The 24,056-nt window shown below is 51.5% G+C and overlaps 1 protein-coding gene across 2 annotated transcripts in view; it reads right to left on the minus strand.

Moving 5' to 3' along the window:
* The window catches only part of AXL (AXL receptor tyrosine kinase), a 27,041-nt gene continuing 2,985 nt past the window's right edge, over positions 1-24,056 (minus strand). The window contains exons 2-17 of one of the 2 annotated variants that reach the window (XM_077773861.1): positions 21,670-21,750; positions 21,414-21,529; positions 17,710-17,920; positions 17,260-17,399; positions 16,457-16,607; positions 16,229-16,255; positions 14,588-14,720; positions 14,219-14,310; positions 10,493-10,588; positions 10,279-10,356; positions 8,800-8,892; positions 8,269-8,390; positions 7,533-7,642; positions 3,263-3,422; positions 2,639-2,775; positions 1-1,843 (exon numbers count right to left, since the gene is read on the minus strand). In XM_077773861.1, the coding sequence (XP_077629987.1) occupies positions 1,492-1,843; positions 2,639-2,775; positions 3,263-3,422; positions 7,533-7,642; positions 8,269-8,390; positions 8,800-8,892; positions 10,279-10,356; positions 10,493-10,588; positions 14,219-14,310; positions 14,588-14,720; positions 16,229-16,255; positions 16,457-16,607; positions 17,260-17,399; positions 17,710-17,920; positions 21,414-21,529; positions 21,670-21,750 (2,099 nt within the window). In that variant the 3' untranslated portion in view covers positions 1-1,491. The remainder of the gene's footprint in view (positions 1,844-2,638; positions 2,776-3,262; positions 3,423-7,532; positions 7,643-8,268; positions 8,391-8,799; positions 8,893-10,278; positions 10,357-10,492; positions 10,589-14,218; positions 14,311-14,587; positions 14,721-16,228; positions 16,256-16,456; positions 16,608-17,259; positions 17,400-17,709; positions 17,921-21,413; positions 21,530-21,669; positions 21,751-24,056) is intronic. The other variant, XM_077773862.1, reaches the window with a different exon arrangement.

Here is a 24,056-nt window from a genome sequence, read left to right on the forward strand (position 1 = left end):
TGTGTTTATAAAGTTTTATGTGATCTGAGCCCCTCTGGAGGCGCCAGAGTCCACACCTCTGTACAGGAGGCTTGAGGCATTGGCTCAGGGGGGCAGCATGGCCCAGAAGGAGGGACACTGTCTCCTGGGGAAAAGAGGCATCCCTAATGCATTGCATAGGCTTGAGGAGAGGCATGCCCCCATACGAGGGGAGGAGTAAGCAGACAGTCACACAGAATAATACTGTAAGATTAGAACCTTGGAATCATACCTTGTAATTCTAGACCTGTACACCTTTAGAATCTTTGAACTTTTGAGTCAGAACTACAGTGCCTAGGATCTTAAGATTTACACCTGTGGATTCTTGAACCCTTAACTAAAACACTAGAAATGTGGAATGCATCATAGAACGTAAAGGTGTCCAACATTAGAAATGATTAGAACCTTGGTATCTAGCTAGTCACAACTAACTGTAGAGTTTTATACCTTAGTGCTGAGGATCCAGAATCTTGGACCAATAGACTCTAGAGTGCCTTGGAACACAGAACAGAACAACATTAGAATCTTAGAGTTTAATAATCTAGAATCTTGAAGCATATGGTCTAGAATCTTAGACACAGAGAATCTAGGTTCTTAGACTAAGTCTTAGAACATCACATCTTAGAACATTAGACCTTTGAACCTCCATCTTTAGACTCTTAGAACTTTTAAATTGCAGATTTTAACCTTAGATCTTTAGGACCCAGAATCTGATAATAAGAGTTTCAAGGATCACGAAGCCTTAAAACTTAGAATTAACCATTATTAGAATCTTGGAACTTGAGAAGATAAAATCTGGAAGCCTTATGATGTAGAGTCTGATAGGCCAGAGGATTTACAGTCTAGGAGGCATAGAACATCAGATCTTAGAACATTAGGCCTTAGAACTTCCAGGTCTAGAATTGTAGAATCTAGAATTTTATACCCTAAGAACTCAGAGCCCTAGAAAAATAAAATCTAGAATCAGAACCTCAGACCCTAGAACTAGAATCTTAGAGCTTAGAACCCACAACCTTGTGGGCTTTATGAAGAATCCTAGAACCAGAAAAATCCAGAGCCATAGGCTCTCAAAGCCTTAGAATATAGACCTTGCAACTTCCTTGTCTAGGGCCTTAGCACTTTAGAATTAGAGACTTTGGGATTTTAGGTCCTTAGAGCCAAAGACTAATAGCATCTTCGAAACCTAGAACCTTTGAATCTAGACTCTGCAAACCTTAGAATCTAGAATCGTGGAATGTTAGACCTGGGAGGGCCCTTAGGGATTACAGTACAACCCCCCTTCCTTTTACACATGGAGACACTAAGGCATGGAAAAATGGAGAGGATCTGTCTGGGATGGAAGTGAAATAGGGAGGAAGAGAAAGCTGTAGTTGGGGGTGAGGCCTGGAATGGAGAAATAGTTGGCGGGGGAAGCTCCCCCAGTGGCAGTGCCTAGCTTGGGTCCTGAGAGGGAGTCCCAGGTAGAGGGTTGTCTCAGGCTCCATCTTCCTGCCCTGGGGGAGCTGGGGAGCTCCTGTCCGTGGGCAGGGTGGGGCCGGGGGCTGTAGAAGGGCAGAGGACATAGCGTCCAGCAGGATGGACCTCAGCCGCGGTGAGGCAACTGCAAGAATCCTTAGGGTCAGGCTGGGTTAGGGGGTCAGCTCCTCCAGCAGCTCCAAGTAGTTCCGGATGCCCTCCACCCTCATCCATGTTGACATAGAGGATCTCGTCGGGCTCCTGGGCAGGGGGCAGGGCCTTCAGGGTGTTCTCCAGATCTTCCCGAAGTTCTGAGAAGCTCGGCCGGTCCTGGGGGTTTAGCTCCCAGCACCGGGACATCAGGGCATACCTAGGGCAGCAAAGTGAGGGGTGGGAGACTGAGCAGGTGCTCAGAAGGAGGGCATTCTGGGAGTTTGGGGTATGTCATGGGACTGGGAGGAACCACAGCAGTTTGGGGGCTCCTCTGGGGATTTGGGAACTCTCAAGAATTTCTGATGGGAGTCCTGGGATACTCAGGAGCTGAAAAGGGTCTTTGGGGATTCTGAGTATCGGATGGTGTTATAGTGAGGAGGGTCTGCTAGAACAGACTTTGCCCTCAAAGCGCTGGATGAATGCTCTGCTTTTCTCTGTGTGCTGTAAGTTTCATAAGCTGTCAGTTTCACAAGCACTGCCCTAGAGGATCCCGTGGATATCTCAGAGGAGCCCCATGAGTTTGGAGAAGCCAAATATGGCAAACTGGAGGGTTGGCAGAGGGTCCCGAGGGGTGTTGAAGAGCATCTGGGGGAAGTATGGGTGCTCAGGAGTTGGGTGAATTAGAATTTGGGGGGGGCAAGGGGTCTCAGAGGCAGAGCCCCCAGGTAAGCTGGTAAAGTTATTCACTGCCCACAGATGCCTGGCCAAGACAGCCTGATCCAGCCTGCATTCCACACAGAAAGGCACCGGGGGAGAGGGCACCTTTTGCTAATCTGCACCCTGTGAGCTAGCCCTGGTCTTGTGGGGCATTGGTGAGGAGGCCTGTGGGAATCTGAGGGATTCTGTGCAGGTTTTAGAGGGTCAGGGCCATGTGGGGTGCTCAGGGTTTTTTGGAGTGAAATCTGGGATTGGATGGCGGGGGGGTGGGGGGCAGCATCCTATGGGTCCTCACAGTCCATCCAGACAGTCCACAGGCTGCTTCAGGCGGTTTCCCTGGCATAGGTAGTCGTAAATCTCGCTGTTCTCCACTCCTGGGTATGGGGTTTGGCCCCGTGTGGCAATCTCCCACATCGTCACCCCAAAGGACCACTGTAGGGGGCAGAGGAGAGAGAGTTAGAGGGTCCCTCCTGCACAGACACCCCAATGCACAGGTACGCACATGTGGAGGCATCACAGCTCTTCACAGAAACACTTTGGAGAGGGGACACACTGAGCAGTAACTTCTGTGTGTGCACAGACACACTCATCCATGCACACACGTACACACTTCACAGTCACATGGTCTTGTGGGTCACCCTGAACACCGTGGGCATGCATACATACACATACTTACCGCTGCCTCTCCCAACCTAAACTGTCCACACGTCATGTGTAGGAACCTGCCACCATGCACACGGACCTGTGCCTATCGCCACCGTGCCCACGCCGCCATTCACAGACACCCAGCACACTCCCAGACATGCCCAACCCATGGGGTCAGGCCCCTGTACCAGGAAGCCTAGGTGTGCCCGTGAGCCCAGCTGCAGTGTGACATGAACTGGCCACTGTCCCCCACACCTGTCGGGGGTGCACATACCACATCACTCTTGCTGGTGTAGACCCGGTCGGCCAGGCTCTCGATGGCGATCCACTTGACTGGCATCTTGGCGATGCGTCCCTGCCGGTAGTAGTCCCCATTGTAGATCTTCTTAGAGAGCCCAAAGTCCGCCACACACACGGACATGTTCTCATTCAGCCTGTCCGGATTGGGGAGAGGAACAGAGTCATGGCATTGCCCCCTCCACCAGGAAGTCTGCCCTCATGCTTAGACACCTTTCCACGCCCTGCTCTGGCTGGCCTCTTTGCGGGTGAGGATCTGTCAACCCCAGACAGGAGGGAAATGTGTTGCTTCTTGTTGCCTCCATATGAAGTTTCACAAACACACCCACGTCACCAGCACCCAGATTAAGAAAGAGAACACCACAAGACAACATCTGTACAAGGAATACCACAGGGCAAAGAAAAAGAAGGAACTAACCAATGTGCACGGCAACATGGGCTAAATCTCAAAAATATCACACTGAGTGAAACAGATACAAAGAAGTACACACTGCATGACTCCACCTACGTCACATTTAAGAACAGGTGACTGAAGGGGCGCCTGGGTGGCTCAGTCGGTTGGGCATCCGACCTCGGCTCAGGTCATGATCTCAGAGTTTGTGGGTTCGGGCCCCACATTGGGCTCTGTGCTGACGGCCAGCTCAGAGCCTGGAGCCTGTTTTGGATTCTGTGTCTCCCTCTCTCTCTGACCCTCCCCAGCTCACGCTCTGTCTCTCTCTCTCTCTCTCAGAAATAAATAAAACATTAAATAAATAAATTAAATACATTAAATAAATAAAACATTAAAAAAGAAAAGAACAGGTAACTGAAGTACAGGATGGTGTTTTCCCTGGGGGCAGTGACTGTTGGTGCTTGAGGAAGAAGACTCCCAGGGCCCGGAAATGTTCTTTATCTTGATCCAATGTTTACATGAGTCTATAGACCTGTAAACATGTATTTGGCCACACACCTAAAATGTGTGTGTGTTAGTGTATCAACATATGTTGAGGGGCACCTGGGTGGCTCAGTCAGTTAAGCGTCCGACTTCGGCTCAGGTCATGATCTCAGGGTTGGTGGGTTCGAGCCCCGCATCGGACTCTGTGCTGACAGCTCAGAGCCTGGAGCCTGCTTCAGACTGTCTCCCTCTCTCTCTGCCCCTCCCCTGCTTGCACTCTCTCTCTCTCATATAAATAAATAAATTAACATTAAAAAAAACCCATACGTTGATTTTTTTAAGTATGAGGAAGAAAGAAACACATTGCCAGTCCTACCTGTAACCAATGCCCCCCCCGCAACCCCCCAGGGAAGCCAGAATCTTGAAGCATGGATTACTTTTGCCTGCTCTTGTCCTTTCCATAAATAGAAGATTCTCTAATTTTTGTACCTGAGGTACTAGGATTCTATTTTTTAAGAATTAATGAGGTGAGCCTGGGGTGGCTCAGTCAGTTAAGCCTCGGACTTCAGCTCAGGTCACGATCTCGCGGTTCCTGAGTTCGAGCCCCGTGTCAGGCTCTGGGCGGACAGCACAGAGCCTGGAGCCTGTTTCAGATTCTGTGTCTCCCTCTCTCTCTGCTCTCCCTTGCTCACTCTCTGCGTCTCTCTATCTCTCTCAATAAATAAATAAATACACAAACATTAAAAAAAAGAAGAATTAATGATTTCTAGCCAGGATGATAGGTTGGGGCAGTGACCAATCAGAACGGACCCTGGAGGCCCCTCCTATGACGGGAGTTAACCTTCACCCTCTAGGTCCAGGGGAGGCCCAGAGGATCATGTCAGGGAGGGAGAGAGGGGTGATGTTCAGGCATCCAGACTGGTGGCTGTGGAGTGGGTGGGGAGCTTTCGGGTAGTGGCCAACTGCTAACTGGGTAAGGAAATACTTCATTTATTTTTTTTAAAGATCTTTCTTTTTTTTCTTAATTACTTTGTTTTATTTATTTATTTTTTACTTTTTTTTTTAATGTTTCTTTATTTTTGAGAGAAGGAGAGAGACAGAGCATAGGCAGGGGAGGGGCAGAGAGAGAAAAAGACACAGAACCTGAAGCAGGCTCCAGGCTCTGACCTGTCAGCACAGAACCTGATGCGGGCCTCGAACTCATGAACTGCAAGATGATGACCTGAGCTGAAGTTAGATGCTTAACAGATTGAGCCACCCAGGTGCCTCTTATTTGTTTATTTTTAAAGTAGCCTCCATGGGGCGCCTGGGTGGCTCAGTCCGTTGAGCGTCTGGCTTCGGTTCAGGTCATGATCTCACGGTTCATGGGTTCGAACCCTGCGTCCGGCTCTGTGCTAACAGCTCAGAGCCTGGAGCCTGTCTTCGGATTCTATGTCTCCCTCTCTCTCTGACCCTCCCCTACTCATGCTGTCTCTCTCTCTCTCTCTCAAAAATAAATAAAACATTTAAAAAAATGAAGTAGACTCCATCCCCAATGTGAGGTATGAAGTCAGGACCTTGAGATCAAGAGTTGCATGCTCTACTGACTGAGCCAGCCAGGCAACCCTGGAGGTTTTATATTTAAGCGATCTGTACACACAACTTGGGGCTCAAACTCACAACTTCAGGCGCAAGAGTTGTATGCTCTATCGACTCACCTAGCCAGGCATCCCTCAATATTGTAACTTAACAAAAAGGGGCAGGAGCATAACAATGGGTTGTCTACTCTGATTTCCAGGGTTACTGTCCCATAGGGAACTTGACTAGGATCACCCCAAGTTGCAGATAGAAAGGAACTTCCAGGGGTGGCTGGGTGGCTCAGTCGGTTAAGCATCTGACTTTGGCTCAGGTCACGATCTCACGGTTTGTGTGTTTGAGCCCTGTGTTGGGCTCTGTGCTGACAGCTCGGAGCCTGGAGCCTGCTTCGGATTCTGTGTCTCCCTCTCTCTCTGCCCCTCCCCCAGTTGCCCCCCCTACCCTGCCTCAGAAATAAATATTAAAAAAAATTTTTTTTTAAAGAAAGGAATTTCCAGGGCACCTGGGTGCCTCAGTCAGTTAAGCGCCTGACTTTGGCTCAGGTCATGATCTCATGGTTCATGGGTTCGAGCCCCACATCAGGCTCTGTGCTGACAGCTCAGAGCCTGGTGCCTGCTTTGGATTCTGTGTGTGTGTCTCTCTCTGTCCCTCCTCTGCTTGCTCTCTCTCTCTCTCTTTCTCTGCCTCTCTCAAAAATAAATAAAAACATTAAAAAAAAAAAGAAAGGAGTTTCCATTTTGATTGAGTCTGTTGAAGCTTCACATACACTTCCCAGTCAACAGGAAATACAGGGAACAGAGGAACAAGGCAAATGCCACCACAAGGAGACAGACACATGCATGTCACATCCTACAAGACAAGTAACCTGGTCTCTTCCAGAATAATATGACATAAAAATAGAAAAGGGTGGGGGAGGGAGGCTGTTGCAGATTTAAAAGGCCCCAAGGGGCATAACAGCCAAACGCAGTGGTGGGAGGGAGACCCTTAATAAATTCTGATTTGTGATTTAAAAAAAAAAATCCTAAAAGATATTTCAGGGGACAACTGGAAGAATTTGAATATGGATTGGATGTGAGGTTATGTTACAGAATTACGGTTAATCTTAGGTGTGACAACAGAATTGTAATCATTTACATGTAAGCCCTCGTTCTTGGGAGATACCTACGAAAGACGTAAGGGGTCTGATGTCACCGTCTGGCAACTCACTTTGAAATGGTTGAAGAAAGAGAGAAAGACAGAGAAGAGCGGAGAATCTCAACAAGGAAGGTATGTGGGGGTCCACCGTACAATTCTTCCAACTTTTCTGCGGGGTTGGACTTTTTCAAAACAAAAAATCTGGAGAAATAAAGAAATGTTCATATTCCTGAGAGTTGTGGACATTTAAACATCTTACACAAGATTCCGATTCTCCAGCTCCAATTTCTGGGGGTCCAACATTGTAATGAAACTGATATTCTAAGCCTGTGTTTATACAGGCTTATGTATACAAACACCTTGCCCTCACTTTAGCTTAGTTCCGGCTTGTTTTCTGGCTTGTACCCACTCTCCACCGTTATTCAGTTTGGCTCCTGCCTCGCCTGTCTCCACATCCAAATGCCCCTCCAAGATCTCAGTTCTAGGCCCACCTCCTCCAGGAATGCTTCTCCAACTCTGGATGACCTTTCCATTCCAGTCCTGAGTTCTGGCTTGCCCGAGAGGCAGGTGTGTCTAGACCCCTCTTCCATCCTGGAAGTGGGGGTTGGAGCTCCTTGAAGGAGGTGGGCGGGGGAGGGCGGTCTTTGGAAGGCTCAACACTCACATGCAGTTCCTGGCGGCCAGGTCTCGGTGTATGAACCTCTTGGTACTCAGATACTCCATGCCACTGGCAATGTCTGCCATGAACTTCACCAACATCTGAGTGGGCAGGTACTGGAGGCAGCGCAGGAGGGAGTAGAGGTCAGCAGAGTCCCTGAGATCATTCCTTCCTCCCTCCTTCCTTCCCTTCCCGTGTGTGCCTCACTCAGCCCTGCAGTGCTTTCCTATGGCTCCGAAAACTAAATCCCACCTCTTTCCAACAAGGCCCTATGTAACCCCCTCCTGCCTTCCTCTCTGAGTTGATCTACTGTCCTTGCCCTGGACGTTATGATGTACGCTCCAGCCAGGGACCTCCTTTGTGGTTTTCAGACAAGCTGTGCTTGCTCCCACCTCTGAGCCTTTGCCTATGCTTCTCCTTCTGCCAGACCTGCTTCCCCCAAGATCTCCCCGCTTCCCGCCATCTGTCTCATCCTTCAAGGCCACCTCCTTAGTAAGACCTTCTCCGTGCACTGAAATGAACCGCCTGGCTTCTCTATGGTTCATCTGACTCTATTTCCTTTCGAGCACTTGCATTATCTTGCCTATTGGCTAACTAATTTATTGCCTGGTCTCCCCCCTGGCAGACAGCTCCATGAGAGCAAGCTCTGGGTCACCGTGGTTTTCCCACTGGCTGAGCTGCACTGGGTACCTCACAGGTGCTCCGTTAATACTTGAGGACAAGACACGGAAATGCCCCTCACCACTGGCTGGTCCCCGAGCCGAGAATAGAGGAGGAAACTGTGCAGGTCTCCATGTTTCATGAAAGGTAAGATGACCACAGGTGCCGGGAAGCCCTCTCTTTCGGAACCCTGGAAACAGACGCCTGAGCCCCGCCCCCCAGGCAGCCCTGTCATTGCAGTTGGGCAGGAGGAGAAGCCATGCCCTCCCTCAGCTCTGTCTCTCCCTTCCCCTCTAATCAGGCTTTCAGATTGTTGAGGGGGGGGGGGAGTAGGCAGCAGTGGCAAGCACCAAGCTTCAGAGAAGCCTTTTCCAGCACTGTTCCCAGGGAAGTTTGCAGGGCCCTCCTGGGGACCTCAGCTATTTCTGGGAAAGGTCAGAGGTCACATTCCAGGCTGAGGGAAAGAAGGAGGGGGGGAGCTTGCTGACTCCGAGGGATGGGAGGGGAGCAGGGAGCCCGTAGGTTTGATCTTCCCAGTGCCAGAGGGAGGGGTCTTCCTTCTGGGGTGGCCTCCCGGGAGCCCGTGGACTCCCTAAATCTGCCCCTCTCTCACCAATGAGCCTCATGACGTTGGGATGGTCGAATTCCTTCATGCAGACGGCTTCACTCAGGAAGTCCTCCAGCTCCGATCTTGTGCAGATAGAAACTTGGAGGGGACAGGAAGGTGGATAAGGAGGAAGGGAGGGGAGAGAGGACCCTTTCTCTCCTCCTCTCCTCCATCACCATCATCATCTTCATCAAACATGATTACTAAGTATCTGGTGCTACACTCAGCACTTTACATATATTAGCTCATTTAATGATGGGGAAACCAAGGCACATGATGGTCAAGGAATCTGCACACACAGCTTGCAGGTACGGTAAGCAGAACTGAAGGCCAGGTGGTCTGGCTCTGAGGTCCACGTGCAAACACCATCCCAGGCCGCTTCCCTGGGATCTGTATGATTACAGGCTCACAGAGGCAAAGTGACTTGCCCAAAGTCACGTAGCTGGGATTTAAACCCAGGTGGAGAATATAACCTGGTACATAAGAAGCGCTCAAAATGAATGAACGAGCGAGAGACCAGTGACTCCGTAATCCAAGCTTTTAGCCCCAGTGATCCAGAAAGGATCCTTCCTGCCTCACCACCAGCTGCAGCCTGACCCTCAACGCCTCTTCCCTGTATGGAAAGGACTTGGCTGTGGACTCCCTGTGCTGTGTGACCCTGGACTGGCTCTCACCCTCTCTGATGATGTAAATAATATAGTCACAGTCCACATAAATGACACATCTATATACCATCCCCAGAATTAAGTGCTTTGATTCACCCTAGAAGGCAGGGATATTTTTATCTTTTTTCCCCCTGGATGAAGAATGGCAGCTCAGAGAGGGAGAGTCACTTACTTGAGATCACACAGCTGGCAAATGAAGCCAGGTAGGTCTCATTCCAGACCTTCTCCTGCTCTGTTATGTATCACAGGGAGCTGGTCCCCCAAAACTACATTTCCCAGGCTCCTTTTCAAACTGGCTTCCTGTTGGGCGTTTGCTGATGGGAAGCACTGATGGGAGACTGGCAAGTGGGTGGGAGGATGGGGAGAAGTCAGGGTATTTCACCCTGTCTCTTACTGCTTCCAGTCTTGCTTTGATGGTAGCTGTGCCTCCTGTGTGCTTCAAGCTCCCACAAGGTAGCCACTAACTCCGTGATCCCAAATCCCACCAGGCATCCCTGGCCATGGGCTCTGGTAACACCACATCCTCCCTCTGCCCTTCAGGCCTTGGGGAGGAAGTAAGATACTGCTGCTGCTAATCTCCAGTTTGCCTCACTGCTCCCAGTTATTCCTGTACCTCTGTAGTAAACCTCCTCATATTACATTCCTATTGTTAAAGTACCTGGCATGGACTCCATTTCCTGTCTGGAACCCCTGAGATTCTGTGGTGGAGCTAATTTGCTACTAACTTTTCTGTGCTTCTGTCTCCTTAGGGGCACAGGGGGAAGGTCTAGGATTAGAAGCTGGGGGTCCCATACGTGCACACATGCATGCACAGACTCACTCTTCATTGTCTTCACAGCCACCTTGAGGACGGAGTCATCTTGGTTGAGCTGGCCCTCCATCACAGCTCCGAATTCTCCTGTGGGGGACCAGAGGGAGACATTGACCTCAGGGGCACTTGTGGAAACTGCATTTCCTGTGACTGGGTAGGGGTGGGCAAGTGAAGGGCTTCACGGTTTAAGGGAATCTGTGTGTGCAGTAGGTGGGGCACTCACCTTCTCCCAGGGTCTTCCCCAGGGCCACCTTATGCCGGTCCACCATCACATCCCGAAGCTTCTCCTTCAGCTCTTCACTGATGCCCAAGCTGTTTACTGCATGGGGAGTGGGGGTGTACAGAGCCATGGAGCAGGGCTGACACTCAGGCGACATTCGACATTTGGACATTTGACATTCAGATGTCAATAGGGACATACCCATTGTTAAAATACCGAAATACTCATGCATTCATCAAAACCAGCTACTGCCCTGGGGCACCTTGGTGGCTTAGTTGGTTAAGCATCTAAGTCCTGATTTTGGCTCAAGTCATGATCTTACAGTTTGCCGGTTTGAGCGCCGAGTTATACTCTGCACTGACAGCTCTGAGCCTGCTTAGGAGTCTCCATCACCTGTCTCCCTCTCTCTCTCTGGCCTTACCTTACTCACTCTCTCTTTCTCTCTCTCTCTCTCTCTCTCTCTCATGTTCTCTCTCTCAATGAATAAAGTTAAAACTTAAAAAAAACCTCAGCTACTGCCCTGAGCACACAGCTTACCCTAGCTCTTCCTCCAGATTCCTGAATCTTCTCCCAAACCAACAGCTAAAGGGTTAGATCCTGGCACACGATCTTGCACAATTGGTCGCCCTGACTGGTGAGTGTCCTACCATGCCAGTTGCTAAAAATATTTCTTAACGTTTTACTGAAGTAGAATCTGCACAGATCATAAGTGAGTAGCTCAAAGCATTTCCACAAACCAAACACAACAGTATAATTAGCACCCAAGGTCAAGAACAGACCATGACCTGCCTCTCAAGAGTGGCCACTTTCCTGACTTCTCTTACCATAGATAGGCTCCCTCTGTTTGGGGAGATTATTAGAAACATGGAATCACATAATATGTTCTCTTTTGTGTCTGGCTTCTTTCAGTCAACACAACGTCTATGAAACAGTTGTAATATGGGTGTCCATAGCTGCAATTTACTTTCATTGCTATACGGCAATGGTTGTCAAACTTACTGGCCTCAGGACCCCTTCACATTCTTGAAATTACTGAGGACTGCAAAAAGCTTTCGCTTAAGGGGATTATATATACCAACACTTACTGTATGCAAAATCAAAATGGATAGATTTTTATTTTTTTTTAAGTTTATTTATTTTGAGAGAGACAGAGACAGTGAGAGCAGGGGAGGGCAGAGAGAGAGAATCCCAAGCAGGCTCCACGCCGTCAACACAGAGCCTGATGCAGGACTCGAACCCAAGAACCGTGAGATCATGACCTCAGCTGAAACCAAGAGCCTGAGGCTTAACCGACTGAGCCACCAAGGCTCCCAAAATGGGTAGAGTTTTAAAACAAGAATAAACAAGCACACATTTGTCAAACGACAAAGCGATGACATCACCACACGTTGGAGAGCTTCTAGAAAACTCCACAGAACACATGTGAGAGAACGGGAGTGTAAAAGGGCAAATAACATTTTGGAATCACTGTGAAAATAGTTTTGACCTTGTGGGCCCCCTGCAGAGATCTCGGGGACCCCCCCAGGGACCCAGATCACACTTTGAGAACTATGCTGCATGTTAGTTCATTATGGCACCATGACCTCCTTGCTTCCTATTCTTTCTCCTCTTAAGTAAATGTCTTTCCCAGCCCCTTCCAATATCTCCCTGGGGCCCCGGCAGCCTTCTCACTGTGTGCTGGGAGGAGACATAATTCTGTCCCTTTTCTTTCTGGATTTAAGTTTCCCCTGCTGGAAAGATGAAGAGATTTGACAAGGTGGCCTCTGAGGTCCCTCCTTAGCTGGGACCCTTCATAACTCCGTAGTCTAACAGAGAGTTTAGAGTTCTAAGAGCCTATGATTTTCAAAATCCTAAGGGGCTAGGGGCACCTGGGTGGCTCAGTCACCCAGCGTCTGACTTCAACTCAGGTCATGAGCTCACCGTTTCTGAGCTCGAGCCCCGAATCAGGTTCTGTGCTGTCAGCATGGAGCCCTGCTTTGGATCCTCTGGCCCCCTGTCTCTCTGCCCCTCCCCCACTCGTGCACATGCACTCTCTCCCCCTCTCAGAAATAAATACTTGGGGCACCTGGGTGGCTCAGTCGGTTAAGCGTCCAACTTCGGCTCAGGTCATGATCTCACAGTTCGTGGGTTCGAGTCCCACATCAGGCTCTGTGCTGACAGCCAGCTCAGAGCCTGGAGCCTGTTTCAGAGTCTGTATGTCCCTCTCTCTCTGACCCTCCCCTGCTCATGTTCTCTCTCTCTGTCAGAAATAAATAAAACATTTAAAAAATTAAAGAAAGGGGTGCCTGGGTGGCTTAGTCGGTTAAGCGTCCGACTTTCGCTTAGGTCATGATCTCACGGTTCGTGGGTTCGAGCCCCGCGTTGGGCTCTGTGCTGACTGCCAGCTCAGAGCCTGGAGCCTGTTTCAGTCTGTGACTCCCTCTCTCTCTGACCCTCCCCTGCTCACACTGTCTCTCTCTCTCCTAGAAATAAATAAAACATTAAAAAAAATTTTTTTAATTAAAAAAAAGGAAGAAATACTTAATAAAAAATACTTAAAATAAAAAAACACATCTTGATGGGGTGCCTGGGTGGCTCAGTTGGTTAAGCGTTCGACTTTGGCTCAGGTCATGATCTCACGGTCTGTGGGTTCAAGCCCCGCATCAGGCTCTGTGCTCACAGCTCAGAGCCTGGAGCCTGTTTCAGATTCTGTGTCTCCCTCTCTCTCTGCCTCTCCCCAGCTCGTGCTCTGTCTCTCTCTGTCTCAAAAATAAATAAAAACGTTAAAAAAAATCTTGAGTATTAAAACATTTAAAATTGTTCATTTAATGTTTATGTACTTTTGAGAGAGAAAGAGAGAGCGAGCAGGGAGGGGCAGAGAGGGAGACACAGAATCAGAAGCAGGCTCCAGGCTCTGAGCTGTCAGCACAGAGCCCAACACGGGGCTCAAACTCACAAACTGTGAGATCATGACCTGAGTCAAAGTTGGATGCCTAACTGACTAAGCCGCTCAGGAGCCCCAGTATTAAAACATTTTCTCTTTCTCTCTCTCTCTCTCTTTTTTTTTTTTTTTTTTTTTTTACTTTTGAGAGAGAGACAGACAGAGCATGAGTGGGGCAGGGGCAGAGAGAGAGGCAGACACAGAATCTGAGACTCCAGGCTGAGTTGGCAGCACAGAGCCTGACTCGGGGCTCAAACCTACAAGCCATGAAATCACAAGCTGAGCTGAAGCTGGATGTTTAATTGACTGAGCCACCCAGGCGCCCCAAGTATTAAGCCTATGATTGTTTTGGCCAAGATCAACCCTACCTCTCTAACATTCTATACTTCCAAGAGGCAGTTAAGAGAATGGACTTCAGAGCAAACCTACCTGAGTTCCAAGTCTAGCTGTCCGACTTACAAGTCGGCCTTAGAACAGTGCCTGTCACATAGGAAGTGCTAGGGCTGCCTGTCATCATTGGCTTCATGATCATCTATCACCCTCATTCTTATCCTCATCATCATCATCATCTTTATCATCATCATCATCATCATCATCATTACATTGTCCTAGGACCCTGTGGCTCCGAGGTTTGGTCTTTTTATGATTTATTGTGTCTAAGACTCTATTATTCTAAGGGTCTGTGTGGTTTCACAGCTCTGTTGTTCTTACAGACACTTTTGGTTTATGCATCGACAGAAGCCCAGCAGCCCCCGGTCTCTACACTCGTCATCCCTACAGCAGGGCAGGAAGGCATGGGGTTCACTTACAGGTGGCTTCAGTGGTCCGGCGACTGTAGGACTTGCGAACACGGTACCTGACCACCAGCTCACCCCTCTCCACTGTGGGTTCAAACACCTCTCTGGGGGGGAAGGAGCAGGAGGTGAAGGCAGGCCAGGGATGAGTGGAGCCCCCTCCTTCCAACAGCAGTAAAAGTGAACACCACCCTGACCCCAAGCCCTGCCCGCCCTCTTCTCCCTCGTTTGCTGAGTTTGTCTTGGATTGCCACCTTCTGTCCTTGTCCTCATCCCATTTCTTGGTAATCTCTCAGCCTGCACCAGCCTCCTCATGGCCTCCCTGACCCCAGCCTCTCCTTTCCAATCCACATTAGCCTTCCGACTCACGTGGTTCCAACTTACCCATAGCGGGTCTCCTTCTTCCGTCGGTGGACGAGGAACAGGGCCAAGATGAAGACACAGCCAGCGGCCACAACTGCTCCCAGCAGTACATACCACCAGGGCCATGAGAAGGCAGGGGCTGGGGGTTCACTCACTGTCAGGGGGTATGGGACACGGGTCATGGCTGAGGCTCTGGATCCTGCTCCCTGGGGCCCAAAGGGGTGATGTTGGAGGGAGGCAGATGAGGAAATATCTGATGAGCCATGTGAAAGGGAGGTGTGTTCACTTATCCAGGGAGACCGGACTTGGGTGTGAAAAACAGGTGAGCAAAGGAGAGAATGCGTGTAGCGTAGGATGGGTGGAGGGGGGCGTGTGCAAGGACTGTGAGGCTCATGCATAGGTGGCCAAGGAGTAGTCTTGAGGAGTGTGCCCTGATGATGGAGTTTCCATAAAGTAAGGGATGAAGGCGAATTGCATGTGCAAAGGAAATGCATGCATATATAGAGTGTCAGGTGGGTGTGGCAGAAGTTTCACCTATGTGAGTGAGGAGTAGTCAAGGAGTTTTAGATACAATTAGTGAACAGTGATTTGTAAGGATGTAACTTTGGTGCAAAAGGAGTGTGGGAAGGGCAGATGGGGAACATGGGATGAGTGGAAATGGTGTGCAGAATGGTGGGAGTAGATGTGTAAGGGATGCAAATGGGTGCATGTTAAATGTAGCAAGAGTTTGGTGTGGGTGTGTGCATAGAGTGGGAATGGGTTAGGAGTGGCAAGGGGTGAGGGTGTAACGTGTAAGGAGTGTCAATGTAATGTATAAGGAGGGTTGAAGAGTGTGGGAGGGTGGAGAGTGTGGATCCAACGTTTTCCAGTGTTTGCAGTGTGAGATATATGGTGTGTGTAAAAAGTGTGTAGAGTTTGTGAATGCGAAGTGTGGGTGTGATTGGGTTTGGGAGGCATATGTGAGGAGCAAAGGGTTGTAACACAATGATTGGGAAAGGAGGCAAGAAGGCAAGGAAGCCCTGTAAAGGGTTTGCAAAGAAGGGCAGGAAGGCATGGGAGGGATATTTAAGGATAGTAAGTTGAGTTTCAAGAGGTGAACTGTCATAATGCTAGGAGGGTACAATGGGTGTAGGAGGAGTTTTGGAGAATTGCTGAAGAACTATGTGAGAAGGATGGATTTGAGGGGGATAAGTGATTTATCTGCCCATCTGTCCATCCACCCATCCATCCACCATCCATTAGTTCATCCATCCACCATTTATCCATCCACCCATCCACCCATCCATCCACCCATCCACCCATCCACCATCCATCCACCACCCATCCATCCGTCACCATCCATCATCCATCCATCCACCCATCCACCCATCCACCATCCATCCACCACCCATCCATCCATCACCATCCATCATCCATCCATCTACCCATCCATCCACCCACCCATCTATCTATCCATCCACCCATCTACCATTTATTGAGTACCAACAATGTGTGAGGCCACTCCAGGCAACCCCATCAAGGACCACACAAACGCAAGGAGAGGATTAGAGAGAGAAGTTTGAGAAACACGGAAGGCATTTCAAAGAGTATGTGTGTGGTGATGGGGTCTTCACTGGGAGCTGAGGGAAAGGCAGGAGAGGAGGAGGCTCTGAAAGCCCTTACCCAGCAGGTGGATTGGTTGTCCTTGTCCTGTGAGGAGAAAGGACAGAGGGAGGACATGCTCAGAGAAGGCAAGACTGATGTGACATGGGTGAGGCTCTCAGTAAACTTCCAGGGTAGGAAAAGTGCCTAGATTTCGGCAACACTGAAAGGTACAGGGAGCAAGTCAGGGGGATCTGAGCAAGACAGGGTCCTTGTGAATCAGCTGAAGGGGGCTGAGCATGAAGTTACCTGGGCGCCAGGACTCCAGTGACACAGGGAGGCTCCAGGGTCCATCCCCTGCAGCGGTGTAGGCTGCCACACACACCGTCAGGTTGCGCACAGTCCCATCCCCCTGCAGCTCCAGGGTCACCTCTCTCTTTAGCCCTATGTCCATTAGAACCTAGGACATCCAGATGGGGTGTCAGGGTAGAGCCCCAGGCCCCTAACTCTTAAGACCTCACCCTTGGCCTCAAGTCCCCATCTTTCTCAAAGCCTCCTCCTTACCCACACCCCTTCAGCCCTACCTCCTCCTACCCTTCATCTCTCACCCCATCCCCACGGCCACCCAAACATCAGCCCCACCAGGACGAGGGTCTTTCCCTCATCCACCACCTGTGCTCAGGTGCTAGCTCTGCGCGTGGCGTGCAGTACCTCTGCTGAGGGACTAAACCTGTATCTTTCCACCCGCGTTCCTCTATTGCCTCGTAACCCCCCCTTCCCACCCCATCTCTCCACCCCGGGGTGCTGCTGGTTCCAGCACCATCTTTGTGCAAATTAGGAAAAGTCACCCCTTCTTCAAGGTGTTATACAATCATCTGATATAAAATCGCCCTAGTACACCTGTGGGTCTACCGAAATGCTTGTTACAATGATTCGTAAATAGCTATTCCCTAGCCCTCCCCCGGGCCCCTTTAACCTTCCCAGAACGTGCTCTCCTAGGTGTAGCGCTCTCCATATTAGCAACCTGCACAACTGTCCATGTCCACCCTGTCATCTCTTCCCCCATTCCCTCCCCTCAGCCATTCCACCCCAGCCCAGCCAGCAGCACCCACCTCTGGAGTGTCCTGGCCTCGATAGGCCAGCCGGTACCCTAACAGGGTGCCCTGCAGGGGCGCCCTCGGCTCCCGCCAACGCACGAGGGCTTGGCTCCCATTCCGCATGGCACTAACGTTCTCAGGGGGGCCCAGGGGTACTGGAGGACAGGGAAGAGGGGAAGCTGGCACCCCACCTCTTCCTGCCCCCTTCCCCTATTCCCAGGAAGCGGGGGCAGGGTGCAAAGGGCATGCGCGTGGGCAACTCGTGCAGGCCTCCCACGGGCGGAAGCGCAGGGAAGAGGTCTGGGAGAGATGCCAGTGGGCCGTGCTGAGGAGCCAGGGGCTGGACAGGAAGGGCTAAGGCCCCACGGGGTGAACGGGTGACAGGAGATGCTGGGGGTGGCATCGATGTGAGCCAGGTCCAGCAGGGCAGCGAGTGACATCTGCCCCACGCTAGCTCCTTCTTACCTCCCTCCGGTGTCTCCACAGGAAGCCAATGGGTCCAGGGTGAGGGGCCCTGGCTACTGGTACAGGCCACCCGGATGTGGTAAGGAGTGTGAGGGTGGAGGCCGCCCAGTCGAAGTTGGTGAGGGGGAACGGCTGCTTGCAAGGTGATGGGTTCTTTGGGGGGGTCTGGCTCGCCCAGCCAGGCGCCCACCCCATCATCTGACAGCACAGCCTGGGGAGAGCAAGGGGCATGAGAACAGGATGGCCACGCAGTTAAACGAGGTGGGGGGGGCGCCTGGGGAGCTCAGCCGGTGAAGCGTCCGACTTCAGCTCAGGTCATGATCTCACGGTGTGAGGTCAAGCCCCGCATCGGGCTCTGTGCTGACAGCTCGGAGCCTGGAGCCTGCTTCCCATTTTGTGTCTCCCTCTCTGCTTCTCCCTTGTTCATGCTCTGTCTGTCTGTCTCTCTCTCTCTCAAAAATAGATAAGCATTAAAAAAATTAAAAAGAAAACAACAACGAAGGGACCACCCAAGTTGACAGTGGTGGTTCTGGAGTGATCATACAACTTTGCAAGGATGTGTGTGTGTATGTGTGTGTGTGTGTGTGTGTGTGTGTGTGACCCCCTGCTGGTATAACATGAGCACCTGCATTTGCAAAGCAAGGAGACCACTCAGTAGTACGATGTGGCTCTGGCATCACTTGCAAAAGCCACCTCTGGCAAGACTCTCCCTCTCTGAGCCTCAATTTCCTCATCTGGAAAGTGGGGGGCTTAGAGGACCAAATACCTTACAGGGCTGCCTAAAGGCTGAACGTAGGATAAGCTGAACAGAGCACAGCAGGTGGTCAGCATCAACAAAATGACAATGACATTTCACCCCGGGCAAAAGCAAAGTGCTACAGTAGAAGTCAGAAGCGTGGGCATCTCGGGGGGCTGAGGGATACCTGCAGGGGGTGGGGAAGAGTCCGCGTCTCGATTTGGAGGCGCAGTGACGTGGGCGAATATTCATGTGAAACAATCTAGGCGTACACCAAAGATTATGCACCTTATGTATGCTCTATCTTAATAAAAAAAAAAGTGCTTTATAAATCTGAACTCATTTGACCCAGACCTCAGCCTGGAGTGTGGGTACTATGTACACCCATTTAGAGGTGAGGACACTGAGTATTGGAGAGATGAAATCACTTGTCCAAGGTCACCAGCTTGTCACTGACAAGGCTGGGAACTGAACCCCAACCTGTCTTGCAAACTGTTGCCCAAAAAATGTCCATTTAAGAATATCAGTGACAGTCACGGTACTTCTGTCCAGAGGGGTGGTATAGCTTAGTGCTATGCGTAGATGCTGGATCTGGGGTTCAAATCCAGCCTCTGCCATTCCCTAGCTCTGTGCCTTAGTTTCCTCATCTATAAAATGCGAAAACAATGGCTCCCTAAATCGCAGGATTGACTGAATTGATACTTGTAAGCGTTTAGAAGAGGGCCTGTCAACATTGGGGGTTTATTATTATTATTTTGCGCATGTGTGAGAGGCTGCCTGGCTACAAGGGTCAAACTCTGCACACCCTACGCAAAGGCACAGGCTGGGACACTCACCTGGTCCCCAGGAATAGCACAATCAGCATGGCAGAGGCCACAGCTGGGAACTGCATTCTGCAAAGCCCTGCCACACAGAACCACAAACCCTTTACAGCCCCACACCGCAAGGATGCTGCCTCCCCCCCACCCCCGGGGGGGTAGCCAGCAGGAGACGCAACCACACTTTACACTGTATGTTGGGAAGGTGTTGACTGCTTCTGGGTGTGAACTCAAGATTCTTTGGGTCCAAGTCCTGGCTTGGATATCACGTGCTGTGTGACCTAGAGTGAGTGTCTTTACTTCTCTGAGTCTCCATTCCTACCTCTGGAAAATGGGCAGCCAAGAGTCCCTCCCCGGCAGGGTGTGAGATTTAATGACACACGACAGGTCAGCGGGGCCGCCCATCATATCAACAGCTAACATTCTTTAAGTGCCAACATGGTATCAGGCACCTTGGCAAGTGCAGTCCTGGATGAACTCATTGGCTTTTTACCTCCACCCTCTGAGGTCAATTTCCTTTTTCATTCCCATTTTACAGATGAGGATACGGTAGGCCCAGAGAGGTTCAGCGGCTTGCCCAAGGTCACATAGACCCCTGTGGGGAGAGGAGACCACCACGAGGCCTGGGCAGATGGTGGTGACCAGGATGGGGGGAAGCTGTCCCATGCCTGCTCTCTGACCTGCAGTGACAGATGGGAAGGGGAACCTTTGCTGGGACAAAGGGGACAACAGGGACATGCGTCCAGACAATCAGCCTCCCCGTGCCCACTCACACTTCTCTTTTCCCTGTGACCCTCCCATTCGAACCCTCCAGGCCCATGCTAGGCGCAGCAGGAAGTGAGCCCTGGAGAAGGAAGAGGACACACTTCCGCTTTCCTTTGACACGGGACGCATGTGGGTCGGGGGTACAGCTGATGCCTGACCTGGCATTTGAGGTCTCCCAAATGGGCCCTGGCCTCAGGGATTAAATCAGTCTTATCCCTTTCGGCCAATGAGAAGGGCAGGTCACTTCCCCTCTCTCGGTCTCAGTTCCTTACCTTGAAAATGGGAAGATTAACAGATTATGTCTCTAGCATTAAAATGACAAGCAAATGGGGTTATGTCCAGGGCCCATAATTACAAGAAAGACAGCTCTTATTTAATTGTACGCTGGCTCTGAACGGTCTCTTAGGAGGTGAGGAGGACTGTTTGGGCTTGCGGAGATGCGGGCTCGAATCCCACCTCTGCCACTTCCTGGCTGTGATCTCAGGCAGGCCTTAGTTTGTTCATCTGGAAAATGGGTATATCCATAGATCCTACTCCATAAACACGCAAGGGGGTGTGAGCAAAGCCATAAAACAAGGCCCAGCACAGAGCTGACACTCCATAAAAGCTGGTCATTATTAATTACTGTCATCTGCCATGGCAGGCACTGTCCCACCCTTTCTCCAACTTCCAAATCTCAGAAAACTTCAGGCCAGACCCGGTCTCGTATTCAGAGATCTGCATTGGTTTGTTTTTCTTACTGTAGAATAGGAGCAACTTTGGAGCAGAAGGGCTGGGTCTAGAGCATTTCAGGTTCCAGCAAGCGTTCCCTAATTGAGGTCTGGCCCTGCGCTGGGCAATCGTGAGGACCCGGTGGCGACTCAGACAGCTGAGACTGGGCCCCTCCCAGAGCTCACTGTCCAGTGGGGAGTCACACTCACCCTCACGACAGTGACAGCTGGGAGTGATCAGGGCTGGGACAGGAGAAGCACAGGGCTGTGGGCACCCGGCGGTGACAGAGATGGCTCTGAGCTGCCTGTCTCCGGACTCCCTCTCTGGCTGGAGCCAATAATACTAATACTAAAAAAGTTAAAGCAGCTGACAGTCCATTGTGGGTTTCCTATGTATCAGATACTATGGTTAGTTTGTTACTTGCATTCACTCGTTGAATTCTTACAACAAGCCTATCTGCCCATTTTACAGATGAGAGAGCTGAGGTCCAGTGAGATTAAGTCACCGGTCTATGCTCCTGCAGCCAGCTGCTGGTGGGGTGAGGATTTGAACCCAGGACATCTGGCTTACCCCAAGGTTCTACTTCCCATCAACACACGAATTGCTGAGAAGGGCGGGTTTCCCAGGGAGAGAAGGGGGGCTCATGTGTGGTGGAAGGAGGGCTGAGGTCTCACCTGCAGGGTGCAGTGCGTGAGGGGGTAGATGCCGCTCAGGCCCGCGGTCCAAGCCACCTCCAGCTCTGTGGGCTGGCGGGAAACCAGGTGGAGGTTACGGGGCCTCTGGGGGAGCACTGTGGAGAGACGAGGGGAGGGACTGACCCTGGGGAGCGTTGGCCCAAAGCTCCCCACCCTGCCCTCTGCCCCGGCTCCGACCTTGGGCCCAGATCCCATACCCTCTGACACCCAGCTCCCCAGCTCCCTTTCCTGTCACCTGTGATGGTGGCTGTGCGGGATGTGGTGACCCCCTTGGCATTATGGGCCTCACAGGAGAAAGAAGACGTCTTGTTCAAGCCTGAGGAGTCACAGAAGGAGGGGCCCAGTGTCGGAGAGGGCAGACCGGGGTTCTGAGGCCATGCTGGGCCACCTCCTACGTGCCCCCACCTGACAGGGTCAGTCCCGCCCACACGGACACCTGCTGCATGGGAGAGAAGGGGGAAGGGCGATGAGTTGGGAACACAGGCCTCCATCCTCAGATGCAAGGACAAGGACAGGCTGGTGGCCTCAGTCCGAATGCCCCACCACACAGACACACATACATGCAGACACACACAGAGACGTACACACATATACACTCACACATGGAAACACATACTTATACGTACACATATAGACACACAGACACACACACTTATGCCCAGAAACATACACGCAGACACACTCGGAAGCACGCATGCCAAAGCACACACCCCCCTACGTGTCCACTTAGACACACGGAGACACAGTTAAACACAGATGCACCCAGAGACACCGGGCACGTACACCCCCCCACACAAAGCACACACACTCATACCTAGACAGACACACACCAACACACACACAGATCTACACATTCACACAGACACACACACCATCACATACTTGGACAAACGTGGACACGATCACGCAGGCACGCAGAGAGGCGTATATGCCGAATGGACGCACGCTTAAGAAAACAGGCCTTCGCAGGTGTGCATGAAGGCAGTGTTGGTTCATTTATAAGCTCTGAGCTCAGCTCCTACCCAGCCCCACTTCCCCCCACCCCCACCCCCTGCCGGCCTCCAGTGCCCTCTGGGTGCTTCTGGAACACAGGCATCAGACATCAGGCACATTCCCACCTTGCATTTCTGTTCCCTCTGCTTGGATCAGTCTTCCTACCTATGTGCACGTGGTTCCCTCCTTGTCCTCCTTGACGTTTGTTACTAGACCCTTCTCAGTCACTCTGCCCCTGGCTGTCTTGTTTAGAGCTGGGAGCTCCCGTCCATTATCTAGCCTCTCCATGGCTTTACTTTTCCCCTTCGGTTCTTCTTATCACAACATACTTTACCTATTACCTATATGTCATGCTTACTGTCAACTCCACTACATGTCAGCTCTAGAAAGGCAGAGGTTTCTGTTCTGTGCCCTGCTGTATGACCCAGGGCCCATGATGGCCTTGCACCCAGGAGGTGCTCCATAAATGCTTGTTGAAGGAATCGATGAATTTATGTGTATGCTTTTGTGTACTAATGAGCATTGCTGGGTGTGTATGTAGAAATGCGAGCGTGTGTAATTCTCAGCTTGAGAATTAGTATGTGTCTTGAGTCACTTTCTGGGTGTCTGGGGGTGTGCCTGCCTCCCCTTCCCAGTGGGGTGCGGCTGGGAACACAGGCAGATACACACACATGCAGGCACGCACAAAGATACAAGTACAGAGACAAACACAAGAGACACAGACACACAAACACAAAAATACACAGACTCACGCACAGAGAAATACAGACACACACACAGTGGGTGACAAGATGTAAGAGGCCCAGGGCTTGAGTCTGTCACAGTGACCGCAGTTCTGTGTGTGCCTGTGGATGCTGAATACCTGTGCGTGTGTCTGTGGATGTGGGATACCTGTGTGTGTGTCTCCTGCTTGCTCTGCGTGCGTGCGCCCGCGTTCCCACCGCCACCGTCTACCCGCAGACACAAAGTTTCCTTTTCTCAGTCAGCACAGGGAGTGGAATGAGGGAAAGTCGGCCGCCGGGGCCGGAAGGGGGCGGGCGGCGAAGCTCCTCAGCGCCGCTGCCCAGGCAGCAGCTCCCAGGCAAGGCCAGGTGCCCGGGCCGCAGCCCCCGCCGGCGGGGGAGGGGCGGGACAGNGTCCGGTCCAGCCACCTGGCACGTGGGGGCCCGCCAGGGTCACCGCGCGGGGGCTGGCGCTGCCCTCCGGAGGAGCCCTGGGGCGAGAAAGAGTTCTGGAGCCCGGTCCCGTTCCGACCGCAGCATTCCTGCCCCCGCGTGAGTCACCCACCCGGGCGCCCCCCTCCCGCTCTGGCACTTCCGGCGGCGGCCCGGTTGGGTGGGGGGCGCGTGGCCCAGGATCTCCCTTCCTCGGCTTCCGCGCGCACCTTGAGGACGAGGAGGGCAGGGATGGAGGGGCCTGGGACCCCCTCTCCTCCAGCGGCCTGAAGGTCCAAGACTGGAGCGGGCCCACTCCAGATGTGCGTTCCGGATGCACTGTCCCTCTCCCTCTCCGCTCCCGCTCCTCCACCCCCACCCCCGCGCTTTTTCCGAGGGAATCAGAGGGGTGGAAGGAGAGGGGGCACGCCCTGAGTCAGATCAAGGGACAGACATACACAAACTGACAAAATTC

The sequence above is a fragment of the Crocuta crocuta genome, unplaced genomic scaffold, assembly GCF_008692635.1.
Source record: "Crocuta crocuta isolate KB4526 unplaced genomic scaffold, BGI_CrCroc_1.0 scaffold267, whole genome shotgun sequence".
NCBI lineage: Eukaryota > Metazoa > Chordata > Mammalia > Carnivora > Hyaenidae > Crocuta > Crocuta crocuta.